At 38.5% G+C, this 14,437-nt stretch overlaps 1 protein-coding gene across 1 annotated transcript; it reads left to right on the plus strand.

Annotated features, from left to right (window-relative positions):
• The first annotated feature begins 446 nt into the window (after window positions 1-446).
• LOC149820398 (profilin-3-like) lies at window positions 447-4,832 on the plus strand. The gene is made up of 3 exons (XM_089982712.1): window positions 447-636; window positions 1,358-1,495; window positions 4,553-4,832. The coding sequence occupies exons 1-3, from the start codon at window positions 514-516 to the stop codon at window positions 4,685-4,687; spliced, it is 396 nt and encodes a 131-aa protein (XP_089838838.1). The 5' UTR covers window positions 447-513; the 3' UTR covers window positions 4,688-4,832.
• The last annotated feature ends 9,605 nt before the right edge of the window (window positions 4,833-14,437 follow it).

Below are 14,437 nucleotides of genomic sequence, written 5' to 3' on the forward strand. Positions count from 1 at the left end.
CTATAATGCCTTGTTACCATAAAAAGGCAGGTATAGTTTATGAAATTTCATGCCAGACTCGTCCGACCTGAATCGTAATTAAGATCTGCAATTTGTCAATGTAGAAAACACACACACGTATATATATTACAGAATATAGACCAAGTCTAGTTTATTAAATCTTTAATCAGACCCGTGTATTTTTTGTTGTGGCAGATCAAATGGGACCCGAGTCCAGACCCGGTAACAGAACTTGTCAGTCGGGTTTGAGTCCTGACCCATCTAAGTCACCCAATTCTGCCAAGGTCCTAACCGTTGACAACCCTAGTCCTGACCGCTTGAGGTTAGTGACAATGGGACCTCTCTAAATTAGCAGAGAGAATCTAGGGAAAGGTCCAAAAATCAATTTCCGGACTCGAGGGGCAATTATCCAATCCGATTAAATACCAAGCCCACCTCCCCTACTTCTCCCCCACGATTTCAGACCGTCTGCAAGAAATTCTCTAGAGAGAAGAGAGAGGGAAGCAGGCAAGGATGTCGTGGCAAGCGTACGTCGACGACCATCTGATGTGTGATATCGACGGCAACCATCTCACCGCCGCCGCGATTATCGGCCACGATGTCAGCGTCTGGGCTCAGAGCGACAACTTCCCTCAGGCCTCTCTCTCTCTCTCTCTCTCTCTCTCTCTCTCTCTCTCTCTCTCTCTCTCTTGTTTTTGTTGGTGTTTTTGTTTTTTTTAACTATTTGGAGAATCAGTGGCTCCATTATTTATATCCGATAGCTTCGTCTGGATTGATATCTGTACATCAGAGATCGTGGAATAGTGTTTTATTGGTAGTCGATATTATCAAATGAATTGGTCGTTTTCAACGATTTTTGTTAATTTTGGGTCTCTGTTGAGTTGGGGGATATTAGATGTTGGTACTGACTTCTTTTTTCGATTAGTTCCCTGTTATATCGATCGATCGTTCTCTGTTGTGATAATGTTGATCTTTTTTTTTTATTTTTATTCTCTCTTGATGATTTTGGGTATCTGAATTTGGTGAACTTTTGGACTTCTATATGTTGATATAGAAATTGGTATATTTCTTCATTGCTTTGAACCTCACCGAGGACATGGCATTGGATAGAAATGATTGGAGGAGAAGGATTCATGTGGAAGACCCAGAATGATTTTCTTTTTTTGGTTCATATCGCCGACCCCAATTGTTTTGGGATGAAGGCGTAGTTGTAGTTGTAGTTGTAGTTGTTGTTGTTGTTGTTGTTGTTGTACTGATTTACGATGTTGGTGTTATTGGATATTGTTGATCTTTTTCGATGCAATGAGATTACAGGACCTATTTGTTGATGGCGGTTGTTGTTTTGGTGTTTGTGTAGTTTAAACCTGAGGAGATTGCTGCTATTATGAATGACTTTGCGGAACCGGGTTCGCTCGCACCTACTGGTTTGCACCTTGGATCCACCAAGTACATGGTAATCCAAGGTGAGGCTGGGGCTGTCATCAGAGGGAAGAAGGTGACGAGCCTTATTCAGATTTATGTGTTCAATTATTTATCTCAATATGATTCCTTAGGTTTCTTTTGGAAATCCATGATGGAACGGGTCGTACATGGTTTGACGCGGATGGTTGACTGTTGGTTTGTCAAAATTGATTTTTTGGATGTTGTGCTTGGTGCCCAAGATTCTCTTCGACAATCTATAGAATTTTGTGTATGGAACTTGCATCCCATGTTTGCATTTCTGCTTCTTCAGCTGGTAATTGCTATGGAGCAGTACATTGCAGCTCGGTTTTAATTTGACAGGGCTTGATCTCCTGTCGTGTGTGACCAAGTGATCCAGTGGACTCTGTTAATCTGGGGTCTTGGTCTGATTCAGTGGACTCTGTCAGTTTGAGAAGTTTATAGCAACTCATTCCAATTTAGCCGATGTTGAATCTTGTCGCATGTGATCAAAATACTAATGGACTCTGTCAATTTTGTGTGTTGGTCTCAGTTCCCATATATCAGAGCAGCGACATAAAGTTGCTTGGTGGAATGTCAATTGGCTGGTCTTGAATGGCAGGAGGAAGTACACTGAATAAATGATCTTTTGCTAGACTAAGTCTCTACTAATACAAAGATGACATGACCCAAGTTCCCCATGGTTAATGAATCGATGATGTGGTTGTGAATTTTTCCATGTAGAAGTGGAAATCAAGGAATCCCTTGTCGTGAAAAATGGTAAAATTATTTAGCTTATCCAAATGGTACTTTGATTGATTCAGATATGGGGTACTTGCTTATTATATGCTCAAACCTGAACTGAAGAAACTGATAGATATTTATATATGTAAGGGTTATAGTTACTTTCATGCGGCACCATGCATATATGATTGATCTAAGAAATGTCAAGGTCATTCCCTTTGCCAAAGAAAGGGCAATATTTTGTGAAATTTCTGCAATCCATCCACCCAATAATTTTTGGCAAACCAGGCAAAAGTTCAGGAAAATTTATGGCACTGCACATAATGATTGATCATTATTTGTTAGAACTTGCTAAGGTAAGTTGCACTGCTCCTACACTGCTAAAAAAGAGTAATATAACGACTGAAGTGATGGGCATCTGTCACACACACTCACATAAGGATTTGTCAACCATACTTCATGGACATGGTTAGAGAGCCTTATGATTGAAGTATGGTTTGTGTTTGAAGATTGCTTTGTAAGGTCATCGACAATTGTTCTAGTGGTTGGCACGTAATGTATCCACAGTTTCCTTTTGTTAGATTTCTTGTGACCCAATACCTGGCACACCTAAACTATTGAGAACGTTGTGCAACTAGCATTTAGTGTCCCACATTGATGACCTAGTGTGCGACTACTGTTAAGTCTCAAATTAAGTTTGCACTTTAATCGCAGCAAGGTTCCTCATTGTGGAATCCTTGGTCAGTGTTTTGGAAGTGCTAGAATCTTGATTGGCGATTGTTCTTTATTATTACCAATCTTTAACCCATTTGTCTTATCCAGTAGATGGTGAGTGCCTTATATTGTCCCGTCTTGAGCACCACATATGCACAAAGGAATTCTTTAACAAGTTTGTTGAGTTAATTTTTTAGACATATTCCTCAAGTAACGAATTCTTCAACATGCAGCAAGCTTAGCTTCAATTGTTCGAGTTGATTGTCTAAATGTAGAAGTATGACTTGCGAGTTTTCTGTGATTGGCACCCACATGTATGCCTATGCCATAAGGGAGGATCCCAGGTGATTCACCAATTATCTGTTTGCTTTCTCAGAATCCACCAATTTGTGTATGCTGGCTCAAGGGCCTTCTTGAAACACTTAGAGAGTCTGGTCTTCTTATTTTGTGATGGAGGTAGCAAATTTTCTGTTAAATGCCGTCATCAGTATGGTGGGTTCTGAGCTTATACCTGCATCTTCTTGCCTGATGGCTGTGCATTAATCTTGACCGTTTGTCCATGTGCATCATACTGCTGCAGAAAAGCAACGTTTTCAGTTGATGACAGGTTGAGATCCAGCTTTATTTACATCTCAACATGCTAGTGTACTTCATGATGTTTGGGAAATGCCAAAGCGTGGTAAAATATCTTGGGACATCTCTGATTGCTGGTCTATTTTTTGAAAGGGATTTAAAGCTTAGAACAAGGATACACCACAGGTCCACAGGTGGTGGATGCAAATCTGAGCTTTTTGTATGCTATATTTGCATAGTCCATAGAGTTGAACCATACTTCTGCTTTCTGAATATCTTCCATACATGCCTTCTATTCTTTATGGCCTTTTTGCGTAGCTCAAGAGGCTATGTACAGAATGGTGTGTGGAGACGCCCTCTGGAGAAGCAAAGTCCAGTCTTCTTCCGCCCATTGCACTTTGTTTATTTGGGTGGTTTGTTTCCTATTGAAGTGGTGCCACTTTTCCATGTTCTAAAGGGAATATGTGAGATGCTATGCTGATGGGCTCTTTAGTGGGGAAAATTTGTGACAAAATTTACCTAGTAATATGTGGATAAAGGGGAGACATGGTTTTCAGCCTCCTGTGTTTGCTGATGCATGGAAAACTTGTTTTTCTTGTTTGTAACGGTCCTTTTAGAAATGCAAACATGCTCTTAAGTGGGGTCTCTCACCAAAGATTCCACGTTAGGATGTTTGTAAAATTCCTAAGTTATATTTGTAAAGCATGGGAATCTATTCTGTGCCTCGTGATTATTGGAACATTTTTCTCTGAAACAATGGGAGAAAGAGGCTAAAAATGTGCCTTTCACCTATGTCGGGTACCGAAACTCCCCTTCTATGAACCATTTTGAGTTACTATACAGTCTGTTATTAGAATTATGAGTAATCTTTGTACGGTCACCATTTATTGGTATTAGTCTACATTATCACTGTCCTGCCTCATGTTTTGACAATTTTAGCTTGTTATAAGATACTTCAATTGGATCAAATCGTGTCATTCTGTTTGGACCAAAATATTTAGCATGAAGAAATTGCATCCTCTAGTGTGGGTGTTTCGCCTTCTCATTATTCAGGTCTGCTGCTCCACTTTAATTTTCTTCTCACTACGCTTCATGATTGCAGGGGTCGGGCGGAGTTACTGTGAAGAAAACCAACCAGGCTTTGATCATTGGAATCTATGATGAGCCAATGACCGGGGGGCAGTGCAACATGATCGTTGAAAGGCTTGGTGATTATCTCATTGAGCAGGGTCTCTAGCTTTTTCATTGGGTGTGAATTCCTTTTTCTTTGGGGGAGGGGGTGTGCTGTGATCTTTTCTTGTATAAGATTTGCATCTTCCTGACTGGAGTTCAATGAATAATTATATACCGGCTTTATAGTGTCATGGCAGGACATGATTTGGTTATTTTTCTTTTCTTCTCTCTTTTGGTGTGCAGGGTGGTATGATCTGTTTTTCCTATTCCATACTTTCTGCAGTTTGTGATCCAGATATTTCTTTTAAGTGGGTGAAATGTTACAGAAGCTTTAATTATGCATGGATCGTGCTTGTGGAGTTTGGAGGCTATTTGCTTTCATACTTCACTATTTCATTATTGAAGAATTCAATACCATCGTTAATTTGGTTTGTGTAATTTGTTGGCTCCGCTCAGATAGTCAAATGCCATGCTTTAGCTTTCAAAATGACAGCAAACATCGTATATGAAACTTAGATCTCTCTGTCTCAAAAGAAATTTTGGCATGTACTGCTGATTAATTTGTATAGAAATGTGAACTCTTTTCATATATATATTTTTTTATTTGTTTGGAAGTGCATGGAAAGAATCTGTTTTCCCATTTCATTCAGAATTCTCACATGTTTTTTCCCCTTTTGTAGACCTGCCCTAAATTCTGGGCGATGTCTGCAAGAGAGTTATCAGTTCATTTTTCTCCTACAGCAGTAGGGTTACATCTGATTCAGTATTCTCTTTTTGGTCTTTTGTTCTAGACCTCTAACATGATTCTTATGCGTGGTCGTTCATGCAGTCCTATGGAAAGTTATAGGCTTGTGATTTTGCCCAATAAATCAGCACCATCCATGAAGTGACGATTAAAAATTTTTTAAAGATAACATGAGAAAATTGCTTCACTCGCTAGCTCATTGATTTCAAGACCCCTGGTTTCCTTGCCTGTTAGTGAGTGCACTCAGCTTCGGGCCTTCGACCTTGTGGCAAGGAGTGTTGAGTCCCAATATGGCAAAACACCCAAGAGGGGGTGGGGGTGAATTGGGTTGAAAATCTCTTTCACACAAAAAGATAAGAGGTAGGAGAAAAGGACGGCATACCAAACGTATAGAAGTTCGGCCTACGTTCTCTTGGACACATGCCCTTAACTGTGCTAGTAATCAATATAAAAGTTTGACACCCTTTGTAAAATAACATGAGTTTTCTAGGCTCATTGTCGCTCAACCCTAGAGCTACAAATACATAAATAGATAGATACAAATCACTCTTTTCACAATACAAGATGACAGTATAATGATAAACAAGAGTGAGTGAAACCTAAAACAAATAATTTCTTCTTTTAATTGTTCCTTATGAGGTGACGATCTTTTTGTAAATCTTTTACCACTTTCTTGGCCTCTCTTTGACGTTTAAAAATTTCTTTAAACTTTCTTAACATCATAGCAAATTCTTCTTTACTTCCTTTTTATTCTTCACTACTTATTCAAAGGCATTCGATGATTTTGCCTTTAAAATAAAAAAATTTTATTTTACCTCGATTTTATTTTTCTTTTTTTTTAAGGTGATTTCATGAGTCATTGGAGAACCCATGAGTTCGTCCAAAAACAACTTGTTGAGGTCTTTGACTTCCTTAATAGCCATTACTTTCGGGCTTCATGTTTTGGAAAGAAACCAAAGTACCTTATTCACCAACTCCAGACTTTAGTATTCTTTGCCAAGAGTTTTTAATCCATTGATAATATTTGTGAATCTTGTGAATATTTTGGATATAGTCTCTTTGAGCTTCATCTTGAATTTCTCATAGCCATATACTAATATATTTATTCTCGATTGTTTTACTTGAGTAGTACCTTCATGGGTGATTTCAAGCTTGTTTCATATCGCTTTGGCACTCATACAAATAGACACACAATTGAATTCATTAGTATCAAGAGCACAAAATAACAAATTTATAATTTTAACGTTAATGGTTAGTTTTTTGATGTCAAATTTCATCCATTTTGACTCATCTTCTTCACTTGGTTTGAATGATCCATTCATCACAACCTTCTACACTTCATAGTCTATGGATTAAATGGAGATACCCATTCTAATTTTTTAATAGTTATAACTGGATCCATCAAATAGAGGAGGTTAGATGAAAGAAGCTCCTTCAGCAAGTGGGGTTTCTACAATATTTATCATAGATATCTTTTTCTTCAAACAATGAAGTCCTTAATGAAGAAGTCGAGCTATGATACCAATTGTTGAGTTTCAATATAGAGAAACACCCAAGAGGAAGGTGAATTGTGTTGAAAATTTTTTCTTCAAAAAAAAGATAAAAAGAGAGGTAGAAAGAAAAGATAAAACAAGACACCAAATGAATAGAGGTTCAGCCAACACCGGCTTACGTCTCATAAGCCACACACTCAATCTACTAACACTACTAGCTTAACGATGCTAGTAATTAATACAACAGTTTCACATCCCTTGTGAAACAACAACATGAATTTTTTCAGCTCATCGTAACTCAACCCTAAAGCTACAAATACATATATATATATATATATACATATATATATATATATATATATATATATATATATAAGTCATTTTTTTCATAATACAAGATCATATTATAATAATAAACAAGAGTGAGTGAAACCCAAAACAAAGTTCCTAAAATATTTTCAACATAAGAGAAGAATATCGAAGTAGATCGCTATTGGAGAGCGTTGAAGGGTTTGAAAGCTTGAATCTTTGATGTACTTGAAGATAGATATGATTTCAACAGTTCTAAGATAGTTCTCCATCATCAATTTATAATTGGCAACGAGAAGTATCTGTTGGATAGCCGTTGGGGATGAAGAACACCTTTTTGAAATGGTTAGAAGTCCATTGAAATCTGCTCGTTACTCTCTGGAGTCAACTCAGTATCTCCTGAAGTCAACTCTTCTTTCCTGAGGGTTGACTCTTTTCTTTGAGAATTCACTCTTATTTCAAAATGAGTTGTCTCTTCATTCTTGAGAGTCGACTCTTCTTCATGGGGGTTGATTCTTAGTTGCTCAGGCATATTATTTGCATTATGTTCCTTGAGAGTCAACTCTTAGTTGCTCAGACATATTATATGCATTATGTTCCTTGAGGGTTGACTCATTCTTTCTTGAGAGTCGACTCTTGCTAAGTGGGAGTTGACTCATTCTTTAACAAAAATTATGTGAGGTCGACTCTATGCTCTTCAGAGGTCGACTCTCCAACTTAAGGGTCTACTCTAGAGAGTTAGGGGTCGACTCATAGAGTGAACAAAATGAAATATGTGTGTGTCCTTTCTTAGGTTCTCATTCAACAAGAGATTCTTCAAAGATTGACTCTTCTTTGTTAGAAGCATGTTTCATTGCTAATTTTACTCCAATTCTTGCTCAACTATTTTTATAGATTATGAGTAATCTTTTAAAACATTTTGACATATTTTTAACTACATTTTTAACTTTATAAACAATATGATTAAGATTAAATCCCTGCATACTTAAGATTCAGGTATTAGCCCTTAGAGAGTTGCGTAATCATCAAAATCAATATAGTCGTTTTAGCTTGATGGCATTCACAATTTGCCCCTAGATGAGCGAAACCCTCATCGGTGACCAAATGCAGTTTTGATTATAGGCCACTAGTTAGAATGCAGTTATAGAATCCTCAAAATTTGTGGTTTTAGAAAATTTGCATGGTTGTTTGGATAAGTGAAACGATTCAGTTGGTGATTTACCACTTCCATTTGTGCAGCTGCTTGAGATGTAACTGAAAATCTGAAATTAATACTAGAAGAACATTGGGAAGGTTGTCGAAGCAATCACCCGTGTGGGAACTAGTGTAGTATTTGCTAACTACCATCTCATTCAGGTGGGAAGTGAAATGTAGAACTGAAAGTGTCAAATACCACAGTTCTATCATTTCCTACAACTACATCTATCCCAAACGACTTTGGCGTTGGGTATTCCTCACTTCCCACTCCGGCTACCTCCGACGGCTAGTTTCCAAACAGGGCCATAATGAAACCCATATGATCCTTCTTTATCCCATCAAGGTCAATCAGGTTTACATACGCAACTCATTTGTGCTGACCAAGATCCAACCCACTTGGGTTCCATCTGGATGTGTTGTCCCCGATCAGTTTTGGCTTTGACATGCTTTGGTCCACGCATTCCCAAGTTTGGACTCGTGTACTATCTATCCACGACCTTGGTCCATATGGCTTTGACGTGCTTGCTTGGAGACCGGATTCGCATCCAGATGTAGGTCCACTTGCAATATTGCTCAACACAGCCATGGTGAGACTAGCTATTGCCTCTTGGGTCGACCCCTTCAATCTGCTCAACCGTCATCCATCCATAATCAAATCAGCTAATAATTAAATAAAAAAAGCACGTGAATGAATATATGAGAAAATATGATATTGCATTACCACTTATCGCTTAGATTCTGATAGGAAAGTGTGATTTTTTTTTTATATAGTTTACTATCCATAATAACTCAATGTTTGATTAGCTTGAATGACTCACTAAACAAGTTCTAATTGAGGATCTAGTCGTTCATCATCTATAGGCATTATGTATAACTAGTCCTAATGAAAAGTCCTATTTTTTTTCTTTTGATAAGCCAGCTGGGGTTAGGCGGACCAGAACAACAGCCGCCTCATGTGGCAGAGTGTTACGCCCCCAACAATTTGAACAGAAATTTTTGAATTTTTTTTTTTTAAACAGCGAAATTGCTTGGTTAAGAGTTGGGCGGATTAAAGGGTTACACGGAGAGAGTACTCAATAACATTAAATAGAATTTTGCTTAAAGTTATTACAACCCCATTAATGAAATAACCAAAAAAAATTCAGAGTTCATGCAAGATCATTAAAAATAGAAATCTCATGGTTTCTTTCGCAGCGACCTTCGCAATTGCTCCAACTTAATCGCTACGTGAAAAATAGTAATTCAGAAGGGGTCAGACTACATCCTGTCTGAGTAAGAAGCATTATATCAATATGAATGTGCTCAGTGTCATGTGTACAATTATATATGTAACATTTTAAGAATTCATGTATTACAACTTGCTCAAAGTGGAATCATCAATAAAACTATGTATTTAACACATGATTTGCAATTATAAGACAATAATTGGAACGTATAACAATCTTGATTCAAGCCACTCATCTCACATGAATGATTTACATCTATAAATTTTAGACTGTGAACTACAAGTAGAAGTATACTTAGAAAGATCTCAAAGTGAATTAACTTTATGTTTTTCTTGTTAATTATCATGTGGGTACGTACGAACATTCGACATTGTATCAAACCGAGATTACACGGGGGTCTGTTATGTTTTTCCAATTAATACCCCGTACGACTAGCAGTACGAATATCCAAAGGAAACGATTCATGATCGAGAGAGTACTCCACAATAGCTAGAATTAGAATTAGGATGCATCTTGTAACTTCTGCAGAAGACTTGGATCTACCAAATAAGATGTATTGGTAGTCCTGACCCCCTAACTCCGATGACTGCGGACCGGGTGAGACGCATTGCTCTCACAAAGTGTAATTGTTTCACAGAGCTTGTACCTTCTACCCTCTTCAAGGTAGAACATGAGTTCGGTAACATACACCATCTTTCAGGTGTATCCAAAACCCTGAGAACCCAGTAACATATATCGTCTTTCGGGTATGCCTAAAATCTCGTAGTTAGGTTATGTAAGCATACTTTATATTTTATTTATTTCTTCTTGTGAATCATGGCACCGCGAGGGATTTTCAAAAAAATCTCAACCAATATTCGAGGCGATCACAGTGTATGCATATTACCCAACCAACTCCCAATAGGCATAAACCATTTTTTTCTCAAGAATTTGGCTCAACCCTGAGCCGAGCACTTCGAGTATTTAACATTCATCTCTGGGCTAGGGTGTATGCTTTTGTACCCCACTGTTCGTACGCCCTCATGGCATATGACTCTTCATAAGTGCTTCCATGGCACTATAACAATCATGTGAAACCGTAGCAACATTTTTATCTCTAAAAATATTTTACAATGAAAAATTTATCTTTCGACCATACTCGGGCTACAATGAGCCATCGATAGGCCAATACTTCATAGCTGCCACCACTGGCAGGTGAACAAGGTAGCATATCCTACCAGTCACCGACAGTTGGTGAGGAGCTAGGATCGTTTGACCCCAGTTTGTTTTGCCTACAAGGGTGCAGCGGCAGCTTCCTTTCGACTCAATGCAGCAGACCTAGTCTACCAAGTTCACCGACACTTAGCCACCCGAACAGAGGCGACCAATTGGGCGTACTCAGTCCCAACGGTCTGTCCTTTTTAACCTTTATATATATATATATATATATATATAGAGAGAGAGAGAGAGAGAGAGAGAAAACGCTGCCTATGACATGGTTATCTGGACTATGTCTATAATCTCCCTATTAAGAGCAGATCGACATCCCATGGTAGGAGATTCAACCGTAGCCTATGCAACTCCATTAATCATTGAAATGAGGACTGATTTGATCTCTCATCCGTCGTGACTATTTTAAATGAATGGATGTGTTTTCACACATTCGCAGGGTGCTACAATATACGTGTGCTACAGGGCATCGAGCGCACGCACACAGACATAACACCCCTTACCTCGATTTGACGAATCGTGCCCAAAAAAATGGTATTGCTTGCTTCGATGATCCCTTCAATTCCGGCTGGAGTATCTCTTAGTGTGAGAGAGCTAATGGAGATTCTGGAGGGTTTTTTTTCTTAGATGGGTTAGAGAAGAGAAAGAGAGAGAGATGACAGCAAAATCGTGAATCACCATATTTGCTATGGTGGTTTTATTTAATTGGTTGGGTGTTTCAAAAAAAAATTGAAAAAACTAAAAGTGTGCCTCCCTCCACCATGTTTTCTTCATTTGGATAACTTTTAACCCAAAGTACCATTTTTTCCTTCCTCCTTCACGCACATTTGTTTTTCCCAACTACTTTTCTTCTTTTTATTCTTGCCCTTCTACATTTGTGTGTGCAAGCTCCTCCTAAAATCATGGAGAATGAGAGAGATTTTAGCTATTTTAATTTCTTAGCAAAAGCAAGTGATAACTTCTCATGTTACCATTTGTTTCAGAAGTAGATAAAACATGGGGCTAGGGTTTTAACAATTTTTTTTTATAAAAAAGTCTTAAAATGCAAAGATGTAAAAACCCATGTGCAATGGGGGGTTTGTACTAGGGTTTATCCCCAAAGAGGCAACAAATCTCTTCACTACACTATGTTTTATTTCGTTGCAAAGAGTGTATCTTTTAATTCATTTATACGTGTCTAAGATTCTATGCGTCTTTGACAAAAAGAAAAACATGTTTTTCTCAAAACGTGCATGTGAGCATGGTCGGATTCAAACCTGCGTCAAATCCCCAAGAGGTAACGAGCCTCTCCACCACACCACAATCCATTGCGTTGCAGGTTTTGTCTGGTTTAATTTAGATAACTCTTGTTCGGGTTTTTCCCTTAACGGCTTCACCTTTTCCAAGTGGGTTCTCCCGACTTTTCTTACACACCTACGAAAATGTGTTAATTCTTCTTTATATCTTGGTTAGGGATCATAAGATATTTGGATCCATCGAGATCCAATTGCAATCGGGTTAGGTTTTGGATTCTCCTAAAATCCGAATCCAATCACCAAATCCGAATCAAATTACTGGATCTACGTAATCTAGTTCGGATCTAGTGTCAATTCATTCCAAAGACCTGATATTATCACATGCCTTTTGCAAAAAATCTTACCTTTATTTATCTAAAAAAATATCAAAATTTCTAGATTTTACACAGAGAGATTCGATCATGGGCCTTCAGCTTGACACAAGACTCAACTTACCACATGGGATACCACCTCGATGGTGTATGGTTTAAATTTTTGCTACTAATCCTACATATATCTAGGGATGGCGGTGGACCAAGCGAAAACGGAGTTTCGCCCTGACTCGCCCCGTTTGGACCGGGGATGAAGAGCATGAAATGGGAATGAAGGCAGGGATGAAGGTTAAAATGCATCCCCAAGCGGGGATGGACTTACGCTTTCTCCCACCCCACCCCGTCCCCATCCGATCCCCGCCCGACCCCATCCCAATCCTTCTAAGGGATGACAATAGACCTAGGGAAAACGGGGCCCCACCCCATCTTGCCCCTGTTTGGACCAGGGATGGAGGACATGAAACGGGGATGGAGGTTAAAATCCATCCCCATGCGGGGATGGAGGTTCTAATTTTGAGACGGGGTGGGGGTGGAGACCTTGTCCCCCGCCCCCGCCCCGGTCCATTGCCATCCCTAAGGATATCTGAATTTGATGGCATGTAAAAGATCAGATTCAGTATGAACTTTTCTTCATTTGGATCTGAACCCATTTAGGCAAATATCCAATTAGTCCGATCTGATATTGGTGATATCTGACCCGAATCAGAAGCATTTAACTACCCTGGCATAAATCCAGATTGGATGAGGCTGGTCCAGTTTTGATGGCCAATGTTCCCCGTAGGGGTGCAAATGAATCAGCTTTGTTTGGACCGTCGATCCATATATGACCACTTTATTTCTAAATACAAATCCTTAAAATAAGATCCAATTTAGATTTTCTTAGCCGGGTTATTTTTGGAGACAGATCAGACACGAATAATAGAATGTTGGATTTAGATTCAAGTTTGGATCAAGTCTGATGTATATACATTTTTCGCAAATATTAAAAAACCTGTTTTTTTTAATCTCCTATTATTGGATCCAGTATTACCATACACACTATCAACCTTGCTTCATTGGATCTAATTCAGACTTGGACTTGATTCCGACCTATTGCACACACTTTCGATCAGATTTGGATAAAGTACGATCCAGACTGGGGTGTCAACGGTTCGGATCCCTGCTAAAATGGGTGGATCCAAACATGGATCCAACTGAATGATGCAGGAATCAATTCGAGTCGGGCTGATTTTTCATAAGAAAAATCGTACCCAGATCCAATAAGAATTACATAAACCAGTTCCGGTCCGTCCATACCCAGTAAAATAGTAAAAAAAAAAATTAAAAGGTTTTTCATTAAAAAAAACAGGGATCTTAATTGGAACTCAGGTCGAACCCGGGTTTAGTATAAAATTTCATAAACCACACTCGACTCATTGGATACCCTTCTTTGCAACCAAACTCTGACCCTATACTGGGCGGGACAACAAGAATGATTTTGGAGTTCTATATTTTTTTCCTCAGTAAGATTAAGGTTTTGAAAGATTTGCTTGTTGGGTTGTCCGTATAACGACTTTCTCCAAACAATTTTGCTGCACAGCGTATATAGTTTACTTAATGTTTCTTCATTCATTTATTGAACTTTAAAAGAAATTGTAAGTTGAGGTTCTTTTTTATTGCGAGAGGGAAGAGGAGTGTAAATGTAGATTTCAGTAGGGAATCAGTGATTCATCTGAGAAGCTTTTCATCCGTATAATTGTCTTCGTTTATGGTAAATGAGCAGAAGTTGATAAGTGATACTAGAGCTTTCCATCCATGTAATGGTTCTGCAGTTTTGTTGCTCAGATAAATTTACTGCGAGTTAATTTCTTTGATTGATGACGATTTGTTGTTTTATGGATCTCTGAGAAGAAAATGCTCTACGCATGTCTTTTCTGATGAAGATCCCTTTTGGAATTAGGGGAGAGCTAGTCAAAAACGGGAAAAAAAGAAAAAGCCTTGCCCACTTCCATTGAAATGAAAATACTTATTTTCCTTGAATTTTTTCTGC

The sequence above is a fragment of the Nuphar pumila genome, chromosome 12, assembly GCF_984573655.1.
Source record: "Nuphar pumila chromosome 12, dmNupPumi1.hap1.1, whole genome shotgun sequence".
Lineage (NCBI taxonomy): Eukaryota > Viridiplantae > Streptophyta > Magnoliopsida > Nymphaeales > Nymphaeaceae > Nuphar > Nuphar pumila.

What these genes read in the sequence shown, in the direction of transcription:
- LOC149820398 (XM_089982712.1), top strand. Translation starts at nt 514, where the DNA reads ATGTCGTGGCAAGCGTACGTCGACGACCATCTGATGTGTGATATCGAC. An exon ending in AGAGCGACAACTTCCCTCAG is followed by an intron (nt 637 to 1,357) that starts GCCTCTCTCTCT and finishes GTGTTTGTGTAG; the next exon opens with TTTAAACCTGAGGAGATTGC. An exon ending in CTGTCATCAGAGGGAAGAAG is followed by an intron (nt 1,496 to 4,552) that starts GTGACGAGCCTT and finishes TCATGATTGCAG; the next exon opens with GGGTCGGGCGGAGTTACTGT.